Source organism: Mustela putorius, unplaced genomic scaffold (assembly GCF_011764305.1).
Source record: "Mustela putorius furo isolate JIRA1106 unplaced genomic scaffold, ASM1176430v1.1 tig00003845_pilon_pilon_pilon, whole genome shotgun sequence".
NCBI lineage: Eukaryota > Metazoa > Chordata > Mammalia > Carnivora > Mustelidae > Mustela > Mustela putorius.
In genome coordinates this window covers 69,430,898-69,457,421 of record NW_025421998.1, presented here as the reverse complement: position 1 = coordinate 69,457,421, position 26,524 = coordinate 69,430,898, and the positions used below count along the sequence as shown (strand labels likewise).

Genomic DNA, 26,524 nt, shown 5'->3' with positions numbered 1-26,524 from the left:
CAGATTGTCTGACCTGATGTAGAATTCATTTGGGAAACTCTGTCTGGTGATTCTGCCTAAATGACAAAGATCTGTCTGGCCATTTAAAGCCAAATGACCCAGAGGGCATATTTTCACACGGCACATAGTACATATGTACGTGTGTTGATGCCCAAGAAGCCAAAATAAATTTGTGTCACAATATTTATGGATTTGATCAAAGCTGTTAGAGTATCTTTTAAAAAACCACACGCACACACACACGCATATGCGTGTGCACACACACACGCATACATGCACACACACAGAGCTACCACGTTTCTTATATTTTCAGATTCTATCTTCTGATGATATGAATGACAACCATAATCTTGTATTCAAGCAGCTTACATGTTTAACATAATGTGTTGTTGGGTTTCATAAATAAAACTCTCATGTGTTGGGTTCTTTTTTAAGATTAAGCAACACCATACTGTTGCCTTCCATCAGATTGGTAGAGAGATATATTCCTAGCACTACTTAAGGTTATCAGCAAATCTTTGGGTTTTCTAGTTAATAAATCAAAATTCAAGCTAGACTGAGCCAATCTCATTCTGATTGGGCATGCTTTATGTCGTTCAGTACATGTAGCATGGGGTCTCCTTGAGTGCCCGTTAAGTATAGTATACTACAGCGTTTGAGCTGCTGTCAGTTGAAATGTATTGAAAAGAGGTATTTCTGTGTCTTGCAGTAGCTTCTTGTCAAGAGTGTTTCTAGGTGATCAGTTGAAAAATAACATCTCGGGACGCCTGAGCGGCTCAGTTGGTTAAGCAGCTGCCTTCAGCTCAGGTCATGATCTCAGGGTCCTGGGATCGAGTCCCACATCCGGCTCCTTGCTTGGCAGGGAGCCTGCTTCTCCCTCTGCCTCTGCCTGCCACTCTGTCTGCCTGTGCTTGCTCTAGCTCCTCTCTCTCTGACCAATAAATAAATAAAATCTTTAAAAAAAAAAGTAAAAAGATAACATTTCAGTAAATCCCATTACCCTCTGGCATGACAGCTCTGTGAAGAATTCCTTGACACCATCCTAGCTACTAAGCACTCAGCACTGGGCTCAGTATAATACACATCCTTATTTGAGTGTCTTCTACATAGCACACTCGGATGCTATAAACCTGCATGCCTACCATTGACGCTGTATCCTCAGAATGCCCTCGAAGAAACATGGGTGTTCACTTAAAATGCTTTTTAATGAACAGAACTTCGTGATTTTTGACACCCACCTAAAAGGGAGAACTGTTGATTGTTCTCTCCATCAGAAAAGTTCTGATGTAGAGGACGCTATAATAGTAGAAAGAATATATCTGTCTGCTAATCAACTATCAGTTCCTCTTTATTTATAAAATCTAAATGTTTAGAGCTTGTGAAGAGGAATGAAAGCTCATCCCCACTGAGTATGAGAAAGAAAAGGAAAAGAGAACATTTGGGCAGGGTAGCAAGCTAGTTGGGTGGTGAGAAGGGGAAGGGTGATGATTCCTTCTCCCGGTGAATTAGGGAAGCATGACTTCCTTCTCTGTAGTTGCCTTGGAAATGGCAACAACGGTGTTGTGTGTGTGTGTGTGTGTGTGTGTGTGTGTTTAGTGTGTGAACAGTTACAATAACTCAATAAAATGCTCTGTTTCCTCCCTATCCAAGGATTTCCTGCTACAGATATTTACTGTATTCCGAATATTGATACGCCCAGAGATGTTTCCAAAGGACTGGACTGTTATGCGCTTGGTGGCTAACAAGTAAGACTTTTAAGTTGATGATAACTGCAGCTTGTTATATGGAGGGGAGGAGGTACAAATGATTCTTCTAGTTTGATCTCCAGTTGGAAAGTTTGTAAGTCCTGGGATTCTTTTTCTTTGTCTCTGAACTAACTTCTCCCATTTGAAAAATATATATATTACTATTTGTTTTAAACAGGTGAAACATTAACATAGTTCAGAAATCAAACAATACAAGAAGAGTGTACATTGAGAAATCCTCCTCTCACCTATTTTATTCATCCCTTATCCCCAGCCTATAGTTACCACTTTTATTACCTTCTTGCATGAACTTCTGGTGTTCCTTTATAGAGAGCCTGGCAGGTAGCTTAATATATACACTATTTTGCATGTTGCTCTTTTTTTTTTTTTTTAAAGATTTTATTTATTTTATTTGACAGACAGAGATCACAAGTAGGCAGAGAGGCAGGCGCAGAGAGAGAGAGAGAGAGAGAGAGGAGGAAGCAGGCTCCCTGCTGAGCAGAGAGCCCGATGCGGGACTCGATCCCAGGACCCTGAGATCATGACCTGAGCCGAAGGCAGCGGCCTTACCCACTGAGCCACCCAGGCGCCCCTCATGTTGCTCTTTTGCTTAAAAATCCTGGCACTCTTTCCACATTAATACGTAGAAAGCCCCTCATTCATTTATGTTCCTTTTTTTCTTTTATAGGCATATAATGTTCTGTTGAATCGGTGTACCATCATTTATTTAACCAGCCCTGTTGCTGGACACTTGAGAATTTTCTAATCTTTCTTAATTCATTTTAACTCAGCAGGATACATTAAGCATCTACCATGTGCTCAGCACTAGGAGTAAGATATGATCCTCAAGTTGGACACATGAAGATTGAAGTTCCTTTTATACAGCCAAGAAATATGGCCAGTAGAGAGCCGAAAATAATGCTGTCAGCAAAATTTAGATCTAGAGAAGACATTCGGGGAGATATTGACATAAAGTTGAATCTCTGAAGGTTGGCAAAATTAGCTTGTATTAGGCATATCCAGGGGGGAAAAATGATCAGAGTCAGTACTTGAAGGAGTAGGAGCCAAGAAAGGAGATTAGGCAGCAGCCTGAATGTCAGGAACCTTCCAGGAGAGTGTCATGGTGGTATCTGGTCTCATGCTTCCTGTCTCTGTCACCTCAGCATACAGAATGAAGGTGAAGTTCTTTAGGAAACTGAAGTACATTATGACCACACTCATAATGTACTGTTTCATAAACATTCTTTCCTTCAATTCTACATTTGCCTGCTTCTCCTTCTTCCTCTTGTCCAGCCCCAAACATCCTCATATTCAAGATAAAGGTTGTATTCTCCAGGTATCTATCTGTAGACCAAAGATACCATATGTCCCATCCCCAGATGCCAGGTATGATGGTGGTAAGAGCCCCAGGAATGTAGGGTTGGATTTTGATAAGATACGCCTAATATGGCTTCTGCTGCAGTATACATTTATAGATGTGGAGGTGTTAAAACGAAGTGTTAAAAACTTGTGAAGTAACAAATAGTATAATATGGCATATTATATTTTACATAAGTACAGAAGCAGCTTTTCCATGTTCAAGACTAATTGAAACTCTTGAAATAGCTCTCTTTAGAATTTAGCATATTTAGTTGGATATCTGTGAGTAGAATCAAGTATCTTTTCATCTGGATATCCGGCTGCCATAGGTTTAAAGGAAGCTATTGGTCATGTATCTGGCCTTATTACCAAAGATCTAACATTCTAGGTACGTGCAGAGGGCTCTGAAGTGGTCCAGGGAGCCAGTTGGGAAGAGGTCCAGGCTGCTGACATCACCATCACACAACATCATCATGTGGTCATTATGCCTGCCCTGTGTGCAGAGGGATGTTTTGACTTGAATTAGAATATTCAATGGCAAAAATTCAAACCAAAAATAAATTTGACATTTTGTTCCTTATCCACACAGGCTCTGCTTGAGCTTCCTGAAAACCGTGACCACAATGTGCCTTTTTAAAAATTAAACACTGTCTCTTTCTCTCTCTTTCTACCTACCTAAAAATCTCTACTTCATTTATAAAGATTCATGGTCACACAAATGAGTAACAGACTTGGAAGTATAGATTCTGCTTTTGAGTAAATACCTCGTGTTCAAGATCTTTATCTACAGCGTTAACCAAACAGGAGCATGGGTTAGTTTAGAATGAGCTCTGTGTAATACGTCTAAGCAGAAGATGCTCCCAAAGCAAACCCAAGAAAAAGGCCATCAGCCTTTGCTAAATGCAGTAACATCATGCTCTTGCCACTCCAGTCAGTGGTGATGAGAAATGGGCACTGTTTTTCCACTGGTGATGGCAAGTCCGATCCAATTTGGAGAGAGGACTCCAGGGTCTGGTAGAGAACACCTGCCAAGTTGGAACAGACACTGTTCTGTGCTGCTCTGCTTCCCACTCTTCTCCCCATGCAAACACCCTAGCCATTTCCCATTCAAATTATGAAACCATGTAAGATTTTTCTTGCCTTATGAATGCAGTATTTTCTAGAATATACTAGAAATCCATAAAAAAGTATTAGCCACTACTATACTGGTTAAAAGGTAAATTTCTGAAAGATGTTAAAGATATTTGAAATATGTTAAAGAGAGGGGCGCCTAGGTAGCTCAGTCGGTTGAATGTCCAACTCTTGACTTTGGCTCAGGTTGTGCTCTTGGGATCAAGCCCTGTTTGGCTCTGCTCAGCAGGGAGTCTCCTTCTCTCTCTCCCAACCCCCTCCCCTCCTCCACCCCCCCCCCCACGCACACACACTTGGGCGTACTCTAGTCCACTCTTGTTAGCTTATATTGAAAAGAAAACATCATTTGCTAAACTGTAGAAGCAAGGGCTAGATCCACATCTCTGAAGTTTACCACCTTTCTTCCATGGTGCTTTTTTTTTTTTTTTTTTAAGATTTTATTTATTTGACAGACAGAGATCACAAGTAGGTAGAGAGGCAGAGAGAGAGGAGGAAACTAGCTCCCTGCTGAGCAGAGAGCCCGATGCGGGGCTCGATCTTAGGACTCTGCGATCATGACCCAAGCCAAAGGCAGAGGCTTTAACCCACTGAGCCACCCAGGTGCCCCTCCATGGTGCTTTCTTAGACAAACATTTGATCAGGGCCCCTCAAAGAGGCATTTTTACCCAAACTCCCAATTGTACTGCCCACTCTGTGCTTAATACGTGTCAAATTGATAGTAACTAGCTGAAAAGTCACCACTGCCCTACCCTTAAATGCAACTGAATAGCTCATCCCTCAAAATACGTATTCTTTGATGTGTTGGTCCTTTCTTCCCATTTTGAAGTAGGTTTATTTTTTATTTTTTTTTTAAAGATTTTATTTATTTACTTGTCAGAGATAGAGGGAGAGAGTGCAAGTGAGCACAAGCAGACAGAGAGGCAGGCAGAGGCAGAGGGAGAAGCAGGCTCCCTGCTGAGCAAGGAGCCCGATGTGGGACTCGATCCCAGGGTGCTGGGATCATGACCTGAGCAGCTGCCCAACCAATGAGCCACCCAGGCGTCCCTGAAGTAGGTTTAAAGCCTTTAACTTTCATCTGTAAACTATGTTGTCCAAGTCCTGTGGCTTGCCTGCTTTATGTGAAGTTCTACCAAAAGCTGTGACCAGACACTTGATGATTAGTATGGTCTTGTGTTTATTTCCACCTGAATGTCCAATATTGGGCAACACGGTAAGACTGTCCAGCCTAACTTGCTCAAGGATGAGACATGTGTCTCTCTTGCTTGTTTGCAAAGCTATATTATGCCCACTGTTAAGTTCTTGGTAGATGTTTCTGATGAGAACAACTGCTCAATTTGAGAAAGAAGGAACATAAGGGAGATGAAAATTAAGTACCAAAAATACAGGACACTTTGAGACAAGCTTCTCTCCACCCCCTTCCCATACACATTGCAAAATATAGTACAAAAATAAAGTCACAGCTTTATACATTTTCAAAGAGATAAATCTTAGACTTGCTTACTGAGGAAGGTAAAATATTCTGGCCTTACAGTTGAAAGTTCAGGCCCTTATTTTCTTTATCTTGTGTGCATGTTGGCTTCAAATGTAGCATACATTTTCTTTTGTGCTTTTGCTCACCAAACACTGAATTATGTAGTTGACTATTACCTTCAGCTAATTTAGCTTTCAAATGAGAGGAGCGTTGCAAATAGGTAATTTATGGGATCCAAAGATTCTTAGGGAAGGTCATTCATTTATTTACTGACCCATTGATTCAGCAAATATTTTTTCAGTGTCTAAAGTATAAAATAAATGCCGAACAGATAGAGCATAGTTCTTTGAAGATGTTTATGAAAGAAAATTTGTTCTGAACTGGGATTGGAAGCCTCTTTCATTAGGATATAAAACTTGAGCTGAAAGCCAAAGGAGGAGTTAACAGGCAGAAAGCAAAGGAAGAATCTTCTTATCAGCAGGAATAGCTTATACAAGGGCCCTGTGGTCAGAGTAAATATGGCACATTCAAGGAACTGAAAGACTGTTAGTGTGGCTGGAACATGAGGCAAGAAGGAACCTGTAACGATGAGGTTAGAAGAGGAAAATGGGGCCCAAATATAGGGAGTAGAGAAACATTAAAAGAAACCAAGAAGAGGGCACTTGGTTAAGCATCTGCCTTTTGCTCAGGTCATGATCACAGGGTCCTGGGACTGAGCATCACATGGGGAATCCCTGCTCAGTGGGGAGTCGGCTTCTCCCTCTCCTGCACTCTGCCCCAACTCATGTGCGTGCTCTCTCTCTCTCTCTCTCTCTGAAATAAATAAATAAGTTTTTTTGTGGGATTTTTGTTTGTTTGTTTGTTTTTTAGAAAAGAGGGAGAGAAACCAAGAAGGACCAGTTAGGAGCTTAATACAGCAATCCAGCTAAGATGTTAATGGCTTGAACAGGTAGATTACAGTGAATGTATTAAGACTGATATTGAAGATCAAGGTAACATAATTTGCAGATGATGGGATGTGGATGGCAGAGAAAAAAATGGAAGATTTGCCTTTAGAATTTTGGCCTGAACAGAAGGATGAAGGCTGGTGCTATTCACTTGGGTGGGGAGATACCAGAGGAGAAACTTTGGGGGTGGGGCAGGTGAAGAGTCTTGGGTAAAACAGGAGTCTGGAATGCTCCTAGATATCTTAGTGGAAACAGAAGAGGAAGCTAAACCTGCTTACATGGAGCTGAGGGGAGAGGTTAGGGCTGGAGATGCGCCTTGGAGGGTCACCAGCCTATGGATGGTATTTGAAGCCATAGCACTGAATGAGAGCACCAGGAAGAGAGCAGATTAAAAAGAAAAAAGTACTTAGGACAGGGCTGTAGAGCATGCTGCCATTTTAACAGTCAAGACATGGAGAAACATCTAGCCAAAGAGACTGAAAAGGAGCAGCCCATGATTTAAGATGAGAGCCAGCAGAGTACCATGTCCTGTGAAGAAGGTATTTATTTCATGAGGGAAGGAGTATCAAGAGCTGCTGGAGGTTGGAGATGATGAAGACTGACAGTTGCCCCCGGATCTGGCAGTGGAGTGGAGATAGGGATGACCATAACATGTGCTCTTCCAGGGCACTGATGGAGGAGGAAGCCTTCTTAGAGTGAATTCAAGAACAGCTAGGAACTGAGAAAGTGAAAACAGCTCTTTAGAAGTTTTGCTGTGGAAAGGGGCAGTGAACTGGGGATCTGGAAGGAGTTGAGGGACGAGGACTCTTTTTAAGATATGGAATAACATAGTATTTTGGCTTACAAATAGGCATGGCTCAGCAAAGACAGAAGTACTGATGCTACTGAAGAAAACAGGAATAAGTGAAGGAACAAGTTGGGCAGGGGAAGGGAGTGGGGTTGGGACAAGTGCAGGATAGCAGTGTGCCTGTTGAGAACTGCCGGTTCCCTCTGCATGAGCAGCTTGCCTTGGAAAGGCAACCAACCACATCGGCGTGCACTTTAGTTTAGCTGGCATTGCTTTTTGCGGTATAACTTTCTCAATGAACGAAGTGCCACACTTAGAGTAGCTCTGATCTTGTGCACACAAAGAAAGCTTGGCCTTAGCTAGGAGCCTTGGCCCAGGAACAGGAGGGAAGACAGAATATGCGATGAAAAGTGGGGAGGTTGAGCAGCTAATCTGCTGAGTACCCATGAACACCGCTAACCCCTCTTTTTTGCTGTAGGTGGTGGTGTTTTTCTATTAGGGTAATAATCCTTGAACAATTTACTGTCTAGGGAGAGATAAGATACTGATTTTTACCCGGACTATCCATTACCCAGATGAATGTGCCGAACTTAAATAGCGACAGCTAATATTTACAAGAACCTCCTGCATACTCCATGTCCTGGTGAGTTGTGAGGAGCTGGCAGGAAGAATGAATCCAGGAATGAGAGGCTTCCTTAAGATCTGAGCCCGATGGGCTAAAACTGAGCCCGTTGACACATGAGTGACTTTCTGCTGGTACTGCTCACTGGAGAAGGTCAAGGGAGTTTTTAAAATCCCTAAATCTCTCTGTTTCAGTCTTTTCTTGTTCTTCCTCACCCACGCGGCATGCTTCCTTGACTAAAAGCACAATCACTCCATTTCCTGCTTCCATTTTGGCTTACACTGTGCCCTCGCCTTGGAGTGCCTTCAGTCCGTTCTTCAAAATAGCTTTTAAAAAGGCATAAAATGTTTTACCAGCTTCTCATTTTAGAATTACCTAGTACGCAAATAAGTACAACAAAGCGTAGGTTTAGATATAGTGGTGAGGCTACAGTCATTCAGTAAAACTGACTGTGGGCTAGGCCCTTGGTGAAGCAGTGGTTCACAAGGCCAGATCTCCAAAGGCCCCCAACGTCACTGCTCTCCTAGTTCCAACCCTTGGCTGTCTTCTCCTCCATCTGTGACACAGTCCCCAAAATGAGACAGGTTGATCACATGCATTAGAATTGTCCCATTCAGGGTGCCTGGGTCGCTCAGTGGGTTAAAGCCTCTGCCTTCAGCTCAGGTCATGATCCCGGGGTGCTGGGATCAGGCCCTGCATCAGTCTCTCTGCACGGTAGGGAGCCTGCTTCCTCCTCTCTCTCTCTCTCCACCTACTTGTGATCTCTCTCTGTCAAATAAATAAAGAAACAAACAAAAATCTTAAAAAAAAAAAAATTGTCTCATTGGGCCCCCTCTGGAGCTCACCAGGCCATCGGCGGCGGTAAGGCCCTGAAGTCTTAGAAATCCCCCAGATGATTTTGTCAATCACGCTAAAGCTTGTGGACCACTAGCTTAGATCAGTTCCCTGAATGGCCTTCAAGGATTTGCCTTTGCCCCCAGTGTCTTTGTGTTGATTTCTCCCACCCCTATTCATCCACCAGGTTGTAGGGAAGTTGTTGTTCTCCACCATTAGAATTCCATAGGGTTTCAATGTGTAAACATTAGTCTTGTTGAAACCCAGTTTCTCCACAAGCTGCTTCTCCAAGTCCAGGTCTAATCTGTGGAGGCGGCCTTTTACTTAAGCATATTATCAGGTCCAAGTAGTTTACCACAGACAAATTAAAAGTAGATGAGATTTCAATAGCAGGGAGATAGCCTTGCCTCAGAACTTTCTAAATGCCAGAATGAGGTGGCAGCTGAAAATCTTGAAGCAAAAATTTTGGTTTCCTGTGCACCAGTTCCTCTTTCATGTGTAAATTTTGTGGTGCTGTGCCCATAGATGAAGGTTGTGGGAAGTCATCCTTGTGCCTACACTTCTGTGGCAGCCATCAGTCATTTGACCATTTGTAGTAACAGATTGCAAAGCTTTCTTGGCTATGGAAGTAGAGTGTTGGGATTTGAGATGTCCTTATATTCAGAAACTGAGTCATGAGTAAAAGAATAAAACCAAAGGAGCCACATGGTTTTGGAAAAACTGGAACAAGTAAAGAAAGATCCCTAAACACCCCAGGTATTGACCACAATGAAGGAAAAATAATGTACAAATGCCTTTAGCTGGCTTGGAGCCTGTGTGCCCGGATCCTGACTCAGTGCTGAGTTACTGTACAAAGCTCTGGGAGCTGCCTTCGTGACTTGAGCTGAGTGTTATAAGCATAAATGCAAAGCATTTGAAGTAGACTCACTTTCCGTCCTTCTAGTTCTGAGAAGTCTTGTTTTTGGAGGTCTTACCTCTCAACATATCAAACATATTAAATAGATCCCCACACCGCATTTTACTGAAGAGAGAAAGTGAAAAGCAATTTTTACATTTTGCTTTTTAAGTTATTGGCCTGTGAGTGAGTCGTTTAACTCCGTTTGCTTGTGATTTCTCAGCATTTCTGTATGTTTAGGAATTCCTGTGAAGTTGTAAAAGGTAACCTATCCTTTTTTTTTTTAAATATAATAGACGTCGCCTAAATATGAAATTGGACAAGCAATGAAATAAGTAATGTTGTATTCTGTGGACATGCAATGAACTTAATTTTAGTTGTTATTTTGCAGTTTTAAAATTTGGTCCCATAACATTTTTTCAGGTCTTTGCATTTTCCAAAGCTCCTCCAAAGATCATGGTCCTATGCCCTGTACCTCTTGGTGCCTAAGGATGACACCGCCTTCGTGAGAGGACAAGGTGTTCAATCTAGAACAAGGACTGCATTCCCCATTTAAGAACTACCAAATATAATGACTGGCATGGAATTCTAGAAGCCAGGAGAATGTGAGGCAGAGTTTGTTGGAATGTGTTTCTGGCTTAGTCCTCTGAAGAGCCTTGCTCTTCAAAGGGTGGACCAAGGATGACCAGCAAGAGCATCCCCTGGAGCTTGTTAGAAATGGCAGTGTCTCAGGCCCCACCTTAGGCCTACTGAGGCAGAATCTGAATTTTAACTTAGATCACCGGGTACCCACTAACGTCTGAGAAGCACCACTTTGTCTAGAGAAGTGTTTCTCGGTTCGGGGTGCACCTGAGAATCACCTGGGAGTCCTGACACTCCTGCTGTCCAGGCTGTACGCCAGTCCCTTCATTAGCATCTCTGGGGGTATCTCTCTGTATTTTAAAGGCTCCTGGGTGATCCACAGAGCCACTAGGTTAAGACTCACTGGGTGACAGTGAGGCCAATAAGCTGTGGATGTTGTTTGTGTGTTTGGGACCCAACATATAAATAACAAATGGGTCATCTTTGCTGTGGAATAACCTTCTTACTTGGAAGGTTGAATGTGTTGGCCGCTTTCCCGGACATTAGGTCCAATAGTCTAAATCCCAGATATGTCCTGTTTCACTACCACTGGATGCTCATCCAGTTATGGTTATGGGCCTGCTATGGTTATAGGCCAGAAAGTGTTTTTTTTATGTGATACTCTGGCATAGTGGGACTGGGTATATTTCTCCATTGAATACCAAAGCAGAACATCTGTGCTTAGAACCCTGTGTTAAGGATGAACTACTTCCTCCTTGCTAGCATTCCATTATCTGATAATTAAGCTTTAGTTTCATAATGTAAGTTTTAGAGAAACTACTTTGGGAATTTTAATGATTTCTTCAGTTATCATCATTGATTTTGCTAGTGGCTATGGAAAATTGCCACTTAATACTGTTACTTGCAGGTGATTTATCTCTTTAATAGGATAGTCACTGATGATGTCTCCTGTTTGAGGTGGGAGTGGAAATACCACAGGACTTTTCATTTTCATGGGCTTTGCTTATACTTAACTTTCACAGTAAGATTCTTTGAAAGATGTAATTGACATACATAAAATGTACGTCTGTTTGAGGTGAGAGTGGAGATACCACAGGACTTTTCATTTTCATGGGCTTTGCTTATACTTAACTTTCACAGTAAGATTCTTTGAAAGATGTAATTGACATACATAAAATGTACGTGCTTCCTCATGGTACAGCAGGTGCCTGAGGAATGATGGTTTTTCTTCTTCCCTTTCTTTACCTTGAGCTATTCTCATTCAGTCATCCAACCACTTAGTCTCATTAATATTCCCCTATCCCAGGAGAAGGCGATCATAGTGAATTTTCCAGCAGATATCGATAATGAACCTTTATGTGTTTCAAAGACTGTAAATATTCTTCTAATTAGTAAATATCCCTCTAGTCCAGGTTTTACCAATAAGATAATCAAGGTGTGAAGTTGGTGGGGTGTTTTGTTTTATTGGAGGTCATGTGCTGAGAACTAAAGTCTCGCAAACACTCCTCTGGGCATGTGTCTCAGCAGAGGCCGAGGAGGTTTTCAGGATCAACCATATATATACCATTAGTATATAGTATTTTGGAGAATGACCTGTGTTGTTTCAATGTAATGCTGTATGTAATATTAAATGAACCAGTTGAATGTCGATTCATCTTTCCCTAATTTCTCCAGCCCTGAGATGCCCCATTCTCTGAATGGCCTTACCACCCACTAGCAGTTTCACACAGCTTACTGCTGGATTATAGACAATTTCACAGTCTGTAATGGTTTCTTTTGTGGCATTCTGTCACCAGGAGAGAGGGAGTCTGCCTTCCATAGCTCTTGCCTGCCCCATAATATCTTAAATGGGGGAGAACAGAGAGAATATCTCTCATAAATTCTCAATATATTCTCTCACTTCATCCATTTCATCTTTGGGCTCCAGTTTCTTGTTCTGTATTTTTTTTAAGTGTGGCTTTCTTCCATGTTCATCAAATGTGGAACACTAAACTTGGATTAATCATTTTGCTTTGTTCAGAAATTAATAAAAGCACTATAAAACATCAGGAGATTGATATATTTCTGCCTGAGTCATATGATCTCATAGATCTGGGTATCATTTTACAAAGAACCCAACTTCAGTGATGGATTTTTTGGAGGGGGGGGCTGGTGTTCCTTTTTCCTGTTTCAAATACAAGTCATCTAAGATTGTTTCACGTTGGGGGCACCTGGCTGACTCATTCTGTAGAGCATGTGACTCATGATCTGGAGGTAATGAGTTCAAGCCCCATGTTGGATATAAAGATTACTTTAAAGAAAATTTTAAAAAGTTAGCACATGGTATTCAAGTAATATTGTTCAACATGCTTCCTAAAGGTTTTCTTTTCTTTTCCTTTTTTAAAGGATTGATTGATTGATTGATTGATTGATTTTTGGGGGGGTGGGGAGGGGAGCAGAAGCAGAGGGAGAAGGAGAGGGAAAGAATCCCAAGCCGACTTCACACTGAGCACGGAGCCTGACATGGGGCTTGATCTCAGGACTCTGAGATCATGACCTGAGCTGAAACCAAGGGTTGGATGCTTAACTGACTGAGCTACGCAGGTGCCCCTGAAGGTTTTCTCCTTCTACCTTAATTGTTTTTTATTCTTATCTAATACATAATTTTCACTAATGTGAAGTTTCCAAATTAAAATGTTCTTTCTTTTTTTTTTTAATCACTAGTGTTATTATTACAACAGTTCTATACCTGTCTGATGCACTTCGTAAGAACTTCTTAAATGAAAACTTTGATTATAAAGTAAGTATCCATTTGGATGACTCTCCTGTCTGAGCTGAGGTCTTTCACCTTCTACTTGAGGAAATCACCTAACATATTTTCTTTCTCTTAATAATAGGAAAACATATTTATTCCACCTACCCCAAATTAATCTTGGACTATATTAGCTTTAATGATGAATATTAGAAGTTTTCATTATATTTGTGAACAAGATAGGGCTATAATCATGCTTACCAACCTAGTGGAAATCATAGTGCTTAAGTGGACGTAGTTTCTTGTTGTTACTATAAATTTTCATTCTTCTTTCTTGTATGGTCCTCATGTGTGACAAGGGGAACTTAGAATATGTTTTTAGGACTTTTTAACGTAGAGTTTATATGAAGAAAATGTTTACGAAGTAAATGCTTCAGTTCCTTTACTTCTCCATCATCACATTTTTTTTTTTTTTAGAATGAATTAATGAAAAGAAACAAAATAAAAGATTGGTAAAATTCTTTAAGGCAGAACTTTTGGTACATCTATAATATAATTTGGTATGCCTAAGAATTCTTAATATACTGTTTTCTAAATGGAAGATGATAAATGGTAAACAAAGATGGGCAATGCCTGTTTTGGCTTCCTTTCTTAATGATGTTTTCAGGTTTTGGCATCTGTATTTCCTATTCTTTTTAAATAACATTTTTCATATTCAACATTGAATAAACTGTCCCTATTGGATAACTAGAAAATACAAAAAAAACACAAATCAGTGAAAACCAATGGAATTTAAAGTTTGTATACTATGTCTTTATATCATACTGTGCAATAATAAATATATGAAAATTTCATGATTACAACTCTGCTGTTTAATATTTAGTTGTTTCTGCTATTTTATTCTTAGAAATTACTCTATGTGCCTTCTTACAATATAAAATTTGGCATATATCCTTAATTATTTTTTGGATATATATTTGTAAGTGGAACAATGAGTTAAGGGTTATGCCAATTATATTTGATTTCCTATATATCTACCAACCTAAAATTACTGACTAAAATTCATATTTTAGTTTAGTTTAGTTTGTGAAGTATCTGTTCTTGACTTTTTCATTATTTTGCTCATTCTTATATTTTTTGTTTATAAGAGCTCTTTATACATAAAAGATATTAATTCTTTATGATGTTTCTCTTTATTATTTCCAATTTTACTTGGTGTCCATGAAGAAATAGTTTCCTTCCATTATGTCATATGTTTTTGGTTAAGTTTATTTCTGGGAATTTTATTCTGATCTCTTTCTGGTGCTGTTTTTGGTATAAGAAACCTTAAACTCAAAAGATTTGTCTGGGCAGGGAATTTTTACATACTGTCTGAATTTAAAGCAATTAGCATACCCAGAGAAGTGTATGCCTTTTTTTTTTTTTAATTCTCCATTAAAAGGAGTTCCAAAAATGAATTCTCGCAGGAATAAAATAGCCCAACCTATACCTCAGACATATTATAAGAGAAACAAAGGATTTAACATACACCAGGGACCTTAAGAAACCTGGGGTATGGCCCGGAAGCAGTATAGAAATAGATAGTATTTATTTGCTTTCCCTCTTTGTTACAGCAAATTTCAGGCATGTGTAAAAGCAGAGAGAATAGTGTGATGAACCCCCATGTACCCATATCCAGATTAAACTATTATCCACACGGGGCCGATCTTACTTCAACTCTACCTCCATCCACTCACCACGTTTGAAGCAAATCCAAGATATGTCACTTAATCTGTCAATATTTTTGTAAACTATAGCATTTAAATGTTTTGTTCTTGTTTTAGATTTGGGATTCTTACTTTTACCTTGCCGTCATTTTTATCAACCAGTTGTGTCTTCAGTTAGAGATGTTCACACCTTCCAAAAAGAAGAAGGTGTTAGAAAAGTAAGTACCAATGTATAATTGGGTGGGGAATACGAGGCAAATCAAATGTTATGCCTTTAAGAGGGCATTTGGTTTAAATGATTCATAAATTAGGTATCTGTAACTGGAAATGACAGTGGAGAGGCAATGAGCAAGAGGACAAGCAATCTTTTCTGGAAATTTTGAACTTATTTATACTTTTTTTTGGGTGAGGGAGCTCCATCTTTCAGAAATTAGTGTGTTATAGTAGCAAATTAATTAGAGGACAAATCTATTTCATTAAAGGATTTATATAAGGATTTGCATTAGAAGCATCAAGACATCTACATTAACTATCTTTAATTACAAATATAGTGTCTTTTAATTCAGAAGAGACAAAAATACTTCTCTGTCCCAAAGAGACACAAATACTTCTTTGTTTTGAAGACTTTGTATCAGATTTGCTTTCTGTTTTATTTCAGGTATGGGGACATGCGCGTCACAATGGGTTGTGAAATTTTCAGCATGTGGCAAAACCTTGGTAAGTAATGGAAAGAGAAGCCACCTCCATTGTGCAGTTTGTCACTGTACTTTTAAGTGTATAAATGAAGAAGGACAACGTACAAGTGACAGTGTTTAGATCAGTAAAGTCATCCTTAGAATGTAATTGATATTTGGGCATTGAATATGGTTATAACTAACTTTTTAAAATTGGTATCTGTCTGAAAACTCATCTTACCTTTGTGTGTTTCATTATTAATAAATGATAAATTTTATTATCTAGCATTGCTCCAATAATACACACGTGTTCAGTAATGAGCTAACCTTTCAGAATTTGGGATTGTAACAACTCAAAATTTCTAGTACTCTGAGCTGAGTCTATGAATCATAACATATTTAGAATTAAATTTATGAAACACCGACTCGTGCACCAGAACTCTTAAAAACACCATGGATCTATATCATAAAGAGTATATACAAAGGATTTTAAAGCCTCTGCAGTTGCTAAGAAACTATTAGATTCTATCTGGTTAATCCGATACAGCAGATAGAGCGTACTGCTCTGGCAAATTGATGACCCAGACCTGGTTGCTTGGAGAAGAATAATATTTGGAAAACAGATTGTTTTACCATCGCATTGGCATAGGGTTTCTTTCTAGAGATTCCAACTTTTTAAATTTTGTATGCTAACTATGCAAGTTTATAGCATTCATTTACTATTACTGCATGGTAAACTTCTTATGATTCATTAAAGTGATGGGCCTATTTGAATTGAATATGTAATGATCTAAAAGTATCTCTCCTCTTGGACTCACCCAAGTACAACTTGGAAATGGCAGGATTTGTTTTCTGTAAATGAAAACAGAACCATTAGCGTTTTACTTCCATTTATTTACAGAGTGATTTTAGACCAATATATGCATAGCAATATTCATAGCAATTTGAGGAAGACTTGTTATATAAAACTGAGCCCAGTGTTCGGTACTTGCTGGTAATTTCAGAAAATAAAAGTGAGTTGGCATTTTGAAAGCAACCTCCAGCTGTCTAAGGCCAGCCAGAAGTCCACGATGTATCTTTAGAGTCAGCCCAAAAAGAGCAGGAGTTTGTCTTATTTGAAGAGTACTCATTTCAGTCTTTAGGTTTTGTTCATTCTCTGTGTTGTTTTTCAAAGCCCTGTAGTGTCTATATTGTGTTTGGCATTAATTTAACAAGATGTTATTATGCCAGTACTCTTTAGAACATTGGTTCTCATATAAGCCAGCAGCAGCAGCACCTGGGAGCTTGTGAGGAAGGGAAATCATCTGGCTCCGCCCCAGAGCTGTTGATTCTACTGAAACAGAATCACGGAGAGAGTGGGACACAGCTGAGTTTTCACAGGTTCTCCAGGTGGTTCTTGGCTAAAGATTGAAAAGCACTGCTTTAGATACTCTCCCTTTTCTCTGTTCTCCCAGCCCTAGAGGCTAGCTCTAGCTCAGTTATGGCAGTCTGTTAGAAGGCTCCTTAGGGGCACCTGGGTGGCTCAGTGGGTTAAAACCTCTGCCTTTGGCTCAGGTCATGATCCTAATGTCCTGGGATCGAGCCCCGTATTCGGCTTTCTGCTCGGTGGAGAGACCACTTCCCCCACTCCCTCTCTGCCTGCTCTCTGCCTACTTGTGGTAAATAAATTAATAAAATATTAAAAAAAAAACATATATGTATATGTGTGTGTGTGTGTGTGTGTATGTATATATATATATATATATGAAAAAAGGCTCCTTAGACTCAACTATGGATTCCAGCAGGACCTAGTTCAATACAGGGTGGGTATGAATTTTCACTTCATTCTTTGGTTTTCGGGGTATTACCCTAGAGTTGTGTCCTGACTTTTCTGAGACTTCCAAAACACAAGGTGAATTTTAAAGGTCACTGCTATTGTGCAACAACTAGAATGGGGAAATGTTCAGAAATGTTGAAGCCTCTCTTCCAACATCCAAATATTCTTACAAAATGATAAGAAAATTAAGTATTCAAAGTACTGTTTTAACACCCCTTTTAGACCTTAAGTCAGCTTGTTACTTAGAAATATGAAAATCTATTTGCTATAATTTGGTTTACCTATAAATATGTCCTGTTGAGTATTTGGAATGCTAAAGAAGAATTTATTCAGATAATTACAGATATCCTTTTCTTAATGGAACAGGACAATACATTTAATTGAATAGTTCATGAGGCACTGGCTCTGTGCACATTATTTGGAGAGATACAAGAAAAAATGGACCATACCTGCACAGAGCTTAGTGTTTAAATCTCAAATTTTAAACTTTTTGTCTGATTTCTGTGGACAAGAAAATCTTGATAAAAATAAATTGTCAGTTTTAGTAAATCAAGGAAGCTTTATGACTTCAGAAGTCAAGAGCCTCCATGGTTTTTAGTTTGATACAAAAAACATTAACTTTTAGAAAATAAATTGCAAAGAGGAAATAATACTCAGAGCACTGAATACATTTTTTGCCACTTGAAAATACCCAGTTAGTCTAATACACAAACACAAACAGAAATTTTACAGAATAGTATTTTTAAATCGGATTTTGGTCATCAGTACTTACCTAGAAGTGTGGAAACTTGCATTCTTCAAGTAGAAACAGGGTTGGTTTTTACCTTCTGTTGAGAACAAGGAATAAAGGGTACATGTAATTGAGTCTGCTTTTAAGCACAGAGCTGTACGATTTTCAAATCTTATCATTATATCCCCTTGAATTACCGTTGAGCAATGGATCATGGAGTAATTACAGAACTACCATACTCTATTCACAGTGACTGCACCGTTTTACATTCTCATTCACAGTTCATAAGGGTTCCAGTCTCCACGTCCTTGCCAACACTTGTTCTTTTCTCTCTCTCTCTCTCTCTTTTTGAGAGAGAGAGTATGTGCACAGGTATGTGAGTGGGGTGGGGCTGGGGCAGGGTGGAGCAGAAGGAGAGGGAGAAGGAGAATCTTAAGCGGGCTCCACACCCGGCACGGAGCCTGATGTAGGGCTCAGTCCCACAATCCTGAGATCATGACTGGGGCTGAAATCAAGAGCCAGGTGCTTAACTGACTGAGCCACCCAGGCGTCCCACGTCTGTCTGTCTGTCTTTCTTTCTTCTTCTTCTTCTTCTTCTTTTTTTTTTTTTTTTTTTTTTTTTTTTTTTTTGGCAGTAGCCATCCTAACAGGTGTCAAGTGACATTTCCTTGTGGTTTTGATAAAATAATTTACTTTTGAAGAGTAAAGACCAAGTAGTGAAAAGTAAATACCTTTTCTTAAATGTGTTGTTCCTCAGTATTTTCATTTCCAAGCAGAAGGACTAAAAATGCCCTGTCAGGAGAAAGGGGAAGGCACACAAATTTCATACATTAGTACTATGCTAACAAAATAGTCTACAAAGAAAGAGGCTAGTCTTGACTACTGTGTCCCAGCTTTGGCATTCATTGTGCTTCAAGGTTAAGATTTTTCTTGCTATTTTTAGTGGAACTAACATTCTTACTAAATATAAAGTGGGCCCTTTTTTCCACATTTGCAAACACAGCGTCTTGTAACTGCCGTAAAAAAATCAATACTTCCCTAACAGGCTGTTCTGTGCCCATAAATATAAAACTCCAACAGCCCAAGTAGCAGATGCCCTAAATACTTCAAAACAAGACCATGTGGCTGACAATTAGGGATGGGGAAAGTATACTAAATCTTCGGTTTAAAAAGAAATCATTTACGTAAAGTTTATTTTGCTGTTGTCATACACAGCTCCCAATTTTGCTTTGCTGATCAGGGAGGAATTAAGTTTTACATGGCGAGATCCTGTTCAGGTTTACACAGGTTCTGTGTTGCCAAACTGTGTTTTCAGCAAATAAGGCTCTCTTCATGCTTTCCTGTACAGTGATTTAAAAGTGGGTGTGGCCTGTCTACTATCAGTAGAAAATTGGGCTGTAAAATGTAGTAAATGGACTTTGTCTGGATTATGATTGAAAGAAACCAACTGTAAATAACATGTTTTAGGACAATCAGGAAATTTTTTTTTAAAGATTTTATTTATTTATTTGACAGACAGAGATCAAAGTAGGCAGAGAGCCAGACAGAGAGAGGGGGAAGCAGGTTCCCCACTGAAAAGAGAGCCCAATGCAGGGCTTGATCCCAGGACCCTGAGATCATGACCTGAGCCAAAGGCAGAGGCTTTAACCCACGGAGCCACCCAGGCGCCCTGGGAAATTTTAATATAGGCAAGCTTTAGATTGAGGAATTATTGTGTGCCATTGTTAGAGGTAATAAAGGCACTGTGATTATATATGTATAATATATATATATATATACACACACATATATATAATCACAATGCCTTTATTACATATATATGTTTTATATATATATATATATATATATATATATATTCATTCATTCCCACCTGTTAAAGATGCTTACTGATTTGTGTACAAGTAGAATGATATGAAGTCTCAGACTTGCATTAAAGTACCCTAGGGGAGAGAAAAACCTTTGGAGTGATAGGTAAAACAAGATTGGAAAAAATGTTGTTAATTGTTGAAGCTAGATGATGGGTATGTGGGGATCTGTTTTAGTGTTCTTTATAATTTTGCACCTGTAAGATTTTTCATAGTAAAAAAAAGTGTTTTATTGAGCTATAATGAACATACAGTGTTCTTTCAGCTTCAAGTAGACAACATAATGGTTCAACAATTCTGTACGTTACTCAGGTTAAATGTAGTCCTTATCTGGCCCCAAATAATACACATTACAACCTTTTTAAAAGAAAAAAATCAGGTTGTAAAATGCTTATAAATAGGATCTTTTTTCTTTTTACAAAGGAATTAAAAAATACTCAGGGAAACAATGATAAATAAGCACCTGCTAGTGATCTTCTTCGGAGAGGCCAAAGGATGCCAGGCTCAAGAAAGATTAAAAATGTAGGTAATGATGTAGCAGCTCTGAGTCTCATTTCAACAGGCAAGGGAGGACTACTTGGGCTGGCAGGAAGTTCCATTTTATTTTGTCTTTCTTGCCACTTCTATTACCTCTTCCCCACACATACCCAAAAGCTATGCACAGATTTGGTGTCTTACATAATCTCGAAACTGTGGGGAGGGCCTCCTGGTTATTGGTCTCATGTCAAGGTGACCTTTGTCCTGTGTTCCTGGTGCCTTCAGTGCGTGGCTCGGCAGAGGGTACAGCGCCTGTGGTAGACTCCGCCTCAGAGACCTGCAGCCATCCCCTGGGGGCAGGCTCCCAGACCGGGTGTAAGGCCTGCTCATCTCAGGCTGGGCCAGAAGTCTCCTTCCCCCATTTCTCTCTTCCTCTTTCTTGTCAGGATCTCTTGAATAAGCACTGAGTGGGTTAGGGTTTTACAAATGACAGGAAGAGTGATTGAGTTCAAGTTGCTTCTGCTTTCTGCCCTGACAAAAATAACCGAGGAAAGCAATCGCAAAAGCTGGTTGCTAGCTCCCTGCTTGAAATGTGTGTGTCGGGAGGATGGGGGAGACACAGGGAGAAGAACTGCGGATTGATGCTTCTCTATATTCTGCCACAGTGCATTTGTCCATCTTGAAAGGATTCATTCTTTCAGAGGAAAGTGCATAAGGTTAGATTAATAAGGAAGTGTCTTCTCATGAATAAGAAGGAGGTGTGCTTGCTCAGATGAGGAAAACTCAGGAGTCCCTTGGGAGAGATAAAATTGTACCTGGGCACAGAGGAAGGTAGGAAAGCAAAGGAATTCTAAGCCAAGTTTATTCCTCACACATAATGGGTATGGATAAGTGATGAAGAGATGGTGAGAAACAGGTTACTTTTAATGAAATCTCAGAGAGAAAGGAAAAGACAATGTGGCCTCAGAGTTTGGAAAGAAGGAGACTTTCAGATAAGCCGGGGCCTGTGACTTGTGTCCTGCTATTGTCCCACAGCACTGAGGAAAAGGAATGGGAGCCACATCCTAAAGATGGCAGAACTGTCTCTAGGTACTTTCAGTCACAAAACAATGACTTCACAAACACCCTCTCTCTAATCTCATCCATCATTTTTTTCCAGTTTCCAAATTTTCCCTTTCCTATTCTTTCTTTTGAAAGCCCCTCTAGGGGTGCCTAGGTGGCTCAGTCAGTTAAGCATCTGACTCTTGATTTCGACTCAGGTCACAACCTCAGGGTCATGAGATCAAGTCCTGTGTCCGGATGCTCAGCACAGAGTCTGCTTACGATGCTGTCCCTCTCCCTCTGCTCCTCTGCCCTCCACCATTCACTCTCTCAAAAAATAAAAAATTAGGGGCGCCTGGGTGGCTCAGTCAGTTAAGTGTCTGCCTTTGGCTCAAGTCGTGATCTCAGGGTCTTGGGCTCTCGGCTCAGCAGGGAGTCTGCTTTTCCCTCTGCCCCTCCTTGTGCTCTGTCTCTCTTAATCTGTGTCTCAAATAAGTAAATTAAATCTTTTTTAAAAATTAGAAATAAAGTAAGTTAAAAATTAAAAGCTCTTCTAAAGTCAATATAAATGTGAAGTGTATATTTGCACCCTGCAGTTGTGTGTATCTGAGCACCCTAATGCCTTCTAGTACAGAAAACAAAAGAGAGAAATTGATCATTAATGTGAAAGTATGTAACTCCAAAATGTGCCAGTAACTCTGAATGACATGATTTTCTGGGTGTATTTGACCCTTACTACAAAAGATGAGAGGTAGAAAAGAATAATAAGGGGGAAACTATCTTCTTTCATGACCCCAGGGCTCTTGTGCCCAGCTTCCCGACCTGTTCTGTGGATTTTAAATGAACGCTTTAAGTGTCTTATGCTTTCAGCCTCAATGGTCAAGGTTAGCACTTGAGAAATAATGTGTTTTCCATTGTATGCGGTGTTCTTATCATCAAAGTAAGACTGTGAGATTGAACATAGACCATTAGTGTAATGGACTGAACTCAATGCTCATCGGCTAGATGAGCTCGCTGGTGTCCCTCCCGCTCTCTACCTTCCTTTTCAATGAAGTATCGGCATCATGCTTTGTGTACTTTGGTAATACACCATTTTGAGTTCACCATTGTTATAGTGCAATCTTTTTAGAAAATTGTTACATACTTTTTTTTTTGGTTGACCATTTAGTATTTTATTTAGGCTGTGTGTTATGTTTCAAAACATAAAAAAATTTATATGGAGGGGGGTCGGGAGAGGGTGGGGGGGTTATGGATGTTGGGGAGGGTGCTATGGTGAGTGCTGTGAAGTGTGTAAACCTGGTGATTCACAGACCTGTAGCCCTGAGGCTAATAATACATTATATGTTTATTTAAAAATTTAAAAATTAAAAAGAAAATTTATATGATGCAGGGACCACTTTTCTTCATATATAAAAATCTACTCTACTCTTACCACCCAGAGATAACCTTCATGGTTAACATTGGGGGGATATAATCTTCTTGATTATTATATGTATTTTTTTTTTAAATGAGAGAGGTACCTGTCCATACTGTATTGCACCTTGGCTTTTTCAATTAATTCTCTTGAAAAGATTTGCCTTTTATCCTTCTTTAACCTCAGCTTTAGTGACTGCATACAAATTTTAATGCGTGACGGTATTGTAGTGTACATAACCAATTCCTGATGATTTAACTTCTGGTGTAATTTTAATTTGTCATTTTTAATTTGCGATATAATTTTTCATGGTATCTTAGAACTTTTTCTTAAATTGTGAAAAAGTAAATCCTTAATTTTTTTAATAAAAAATGGAGAACTATTAATCAACCTATGAAAACCTAGGGTTTGTATATCTGCTTAGAGAAATACTTTATTGCCTGGAGAGACAACTATAATTGAAAATACTTTTGGCAATCATTTAAAATAAATTCAATAATATTAATTTTCTGAACTCCTGCTAAGATTAAATATACTAAAACTCAAATGTGTTATTCAATTTAGGAGAACACAAGCTTCATTTTATTCCTGCCTTGATTGGCCCTTTCCTAGAAGTGACCTTGATACCCCAGGCAGATCTCCGGAATGTCATGATTCCTATTTTTCACGATATGATGGACTGGGAGCAGAGGCGGAGTGGCAACTTTAAACAGGTAAGTGGATGAGCTTCTCAGAGCGGTTGGGGAGAATTTCAGTTCTTCTCGAGCATCTCTGAGCTACCAGATTCAACTCCAAGTTGGGAAGTGAGAGCACTGAGTGCTCAAGGGACTTCGATTCCAGCCTGGTCTGCCTTCTCCCCTTCGTGTGACCTTGGTCACTTCTCCAGTTCTGTATTCCCCTGAGCCTCCGGGGAAGCTCTCACATCCTCTTCTGCTTAAAAATTCTGTGATTTCCAGGGTTTCTGTTGAAGAGCTGGCAGAGACTTGATCTGTTCCCAGTTGGACACGACACAGAGGAATCAGAAGGCTAACCGTTCTTAAAATCATGGACCTGTCTGGGGTCTGCTCATTGCATTTGGTGAATGGCTAGGCTTTGAGCATTTGATGCATAGTATGTTTTACCGCTTTTTGCTTGAAGTGCTGATAATTAGTTTAACCAGGAAAGCAGTGGAAATTCTTGCATCTAGATTTCTAGATGAGCCTATTAGTTTCATTGACATAGGTTCTGAGAGCTCTGCTCCAGTTTTGGAAAGAATAGAAGTTCTTTATTACAAAACTATATTACATAAGAAATCAGCTGCTTTTTGTTGCGCCAGGTCACTCAAGTTGGAAATAGTCACCTTCTTTCTGTTCAGGTAGTCACCTCACTGAGCTGTACACAGTCACCTGTGTGAAGGATCTGCTCCCCTACCCCCCACCATGCTTTTCCACATGCAGCCTTTCTCAAATTTTAGAAATGATGATCAACTCTGGGAGTGAGTGAAGGCGACCACAGACCCCTCCTCCTGCCAGAAGCATGCCATATCACCTGTATCAATACCTCATTTCAAGAAAGCGAATAACTGAATGGAAGGCTATTTTAAAATTGTATCTGCCTGGGGGAGATCCATTCTCCTTCCTTTGGTCTTCATAGCCTTATTAGAATTTGATTCCAAGGAATAGCTTAGTCCTTTGACAAAGTCAAGTATCTCTCCCAGTCTGTAGTTGCTTCCCTCTCTCTGGCCATGCAGGGGTGTTTCACTTTCTGTCTCTCTGTCTCAGACAGATGAAGGGCTATTTCTGCTTTCCTGATATTCAAGGCCCAAGGGGTTTACATTCTTGAAGATATAAATGTTTTGATGGCAGGTTTTCAGGAAATATGTCCTTTCTCTCTCATGTAGCTTATTGCTGACTTAGAATATTTCCATGGATCTACCATCTGCACATGGATAAGGCAAGTTCTCAACTGGAGCAAAGATTTAGTGCAACCTCAGACTGTTTTGAGAAAGAAAATAGATAGAAAACACATCAAAGATTTAAATTAATGTCTGTGGGTATGTTACTTTGCTAATGTTCTTACACATGAGTGATTTTTTTTTTTTTAAATAAGTAAGTAGGACTTGCCAGTTTTTATAGCTCTTAAAAAAATTTCAAGTGTTTAAGCTGGGCTGTAAACATGTGTGTTTGAGTCAATAAATAGAAGTCTTTGGTGGCAGCAGATGATACCCTCTGGGAGTTTGAAGTCACATTGCTCCATCTAAAGTAGCCGCCTAGAATTCCAAGGGGGTGTCTGCTATTAACCACAGCTTATGATAATGTTGCTTTCACAAAATTTACTGTGTTTTTTTTTTTCCCTTGCAGATAGAAATACGTTTTGGTTTGCCTAGGGAACCCACTTGTGAAGGAGAGGAAAGGGAGTAATATTTGGGTATGTTTCAGGTGGAAGCCAAGCTCATTGACAAACTGGACAGCCTGATGTCTGAAGGCAAAGGTGATGAAACGTACCGCGAACTCTTCAACAGTATGTGAGTAATGCGTGTCTCCCCAGTCGGTTCCCTTCAGAGGATTTGGTGTCAGAGCTGAGCTCCCGAGAGCTGCAAAGGCAGCTTGGGTCTCGCAGGAGTGCTTTGTCTCTGTGGAGTGTGAAATAAAGGATAATTGCCTAACTCTGGTGAAGGATCTTAGTATGCTGATGATTAGACCCCTTTCCTCATTTTAATCTCTGGTTAGGTCAGATCACTTGTGTTACGTAACAAATCTCAATCTTTTCAATCCTAAGAATTAAAGCCAGGGCTGCAAAATAATGATTTTAAGTAGGGTTAAGAGTGGGAAGACGGCAGGGCGGGGGATGGGGGGTGGGGAGAGTGACATAATTATCGGGTTCTTGTGCATTGCTCTCCAAAGCAAGATATCCTTGGCTGATTTCTTGACAGTTTGACTAAGCTAAGAGCTGGCCTCTGTTTCTCAGTACTTGATTTGATTCATTGATACTGATTGGTCACTCAGCATTATTAATTGCTTTCTAAATGTTTCTTGCTAGAGTATCACAGAACCAAGTCATTTTTAGTGAATTCTGTGATTTGGATTTGGATGGCAGCTAGAACGACTGCAGAGTGCTGTAGGGGACTTTGAGGCGGTCCTTGCCAATAGAATGTGATCACAGTCCAGGGTGAATTGCTAAACCCAGTTCTCATCACTGTGTGAGATGGCCAGAGAGGACATGTAAGAGTGTTTTAGTACTTTAGGGTTTTCATTCTAACACTTGTTTTCTCTACAGTTTTCTATGGATCTTAGCCATTTTCAGTCCGACTATGTTCATAAAATATTTCTTTTTGAAGGCAGGGCTAGCTCCTTATGCCTGGGAAATGTTTACAGTTCTTTCAGAAATACAAAAATCATTCAGCGATACGTCTTTCTGTTACAGAATATGCTCTGCCTTGTGTATGTGCCCAGGCATCACGTCCAGCCATTCATGCTTCAGAATTGATAGCCAAATGCCAAGTTGTATACTTTATGATCGTTACTTTAGAACAGTAGATGTATTATTAGTATCCAGATTTAGAAAGCATTATTAGTGACTGGTAGCTTTCAACTTGCCTGATTCAGAATCATCCCTGAACCTTTTAAGAAAATTACATTCAAAGGAAAAGCCAAGAAGGGTACCCAGATTTCTTGGAATAGTGGTGGGTGATGATAACATAGATTCTTTGTACTGACTC

At 39.8% G+C, this 26,524-nt stretch overlaps 1 protein-coding gene across 3 annotated transcripts in view; it reads left to right on the top strand.

Moving 5' to 3' along the window:
* Positions 1-26,524, top strand: part of DOCK4 (dedicator of cytokinesis 4) — a 437,391-nt gene that overhangs the window by 345,312 nt on the left and 65,555 nt on the right. For all 3 annotated transcript variants that reach the window (XM_004741945.3, XM_004741944.3, XM_004741943.3), the window contains exons 27-32: positions 1,651-1,745; positions 13,077-13,152; positions 14,928-15,028; positions 15,469-15,527; positions 23,392-23,540; positions 25,245-25,330. In XM_004741945.3, the coding sequence (XP_004742002.2) occupies positions 1,651-1,745; positions 13,077-13,152; positions 14,928-15,028; positions 15,469-15,527; positions 23,392-23,540; positions 25,245-25,330 (566 nt within the window). The remainder of the gene's footprint in view (positions 1-1,650; positions 1,746-13,076; positions 13,153-14,927; positions 15,029-15,468; positions 15,528-23,391; positions 23,541-25,244; positions 25,331-26,524) is intronic.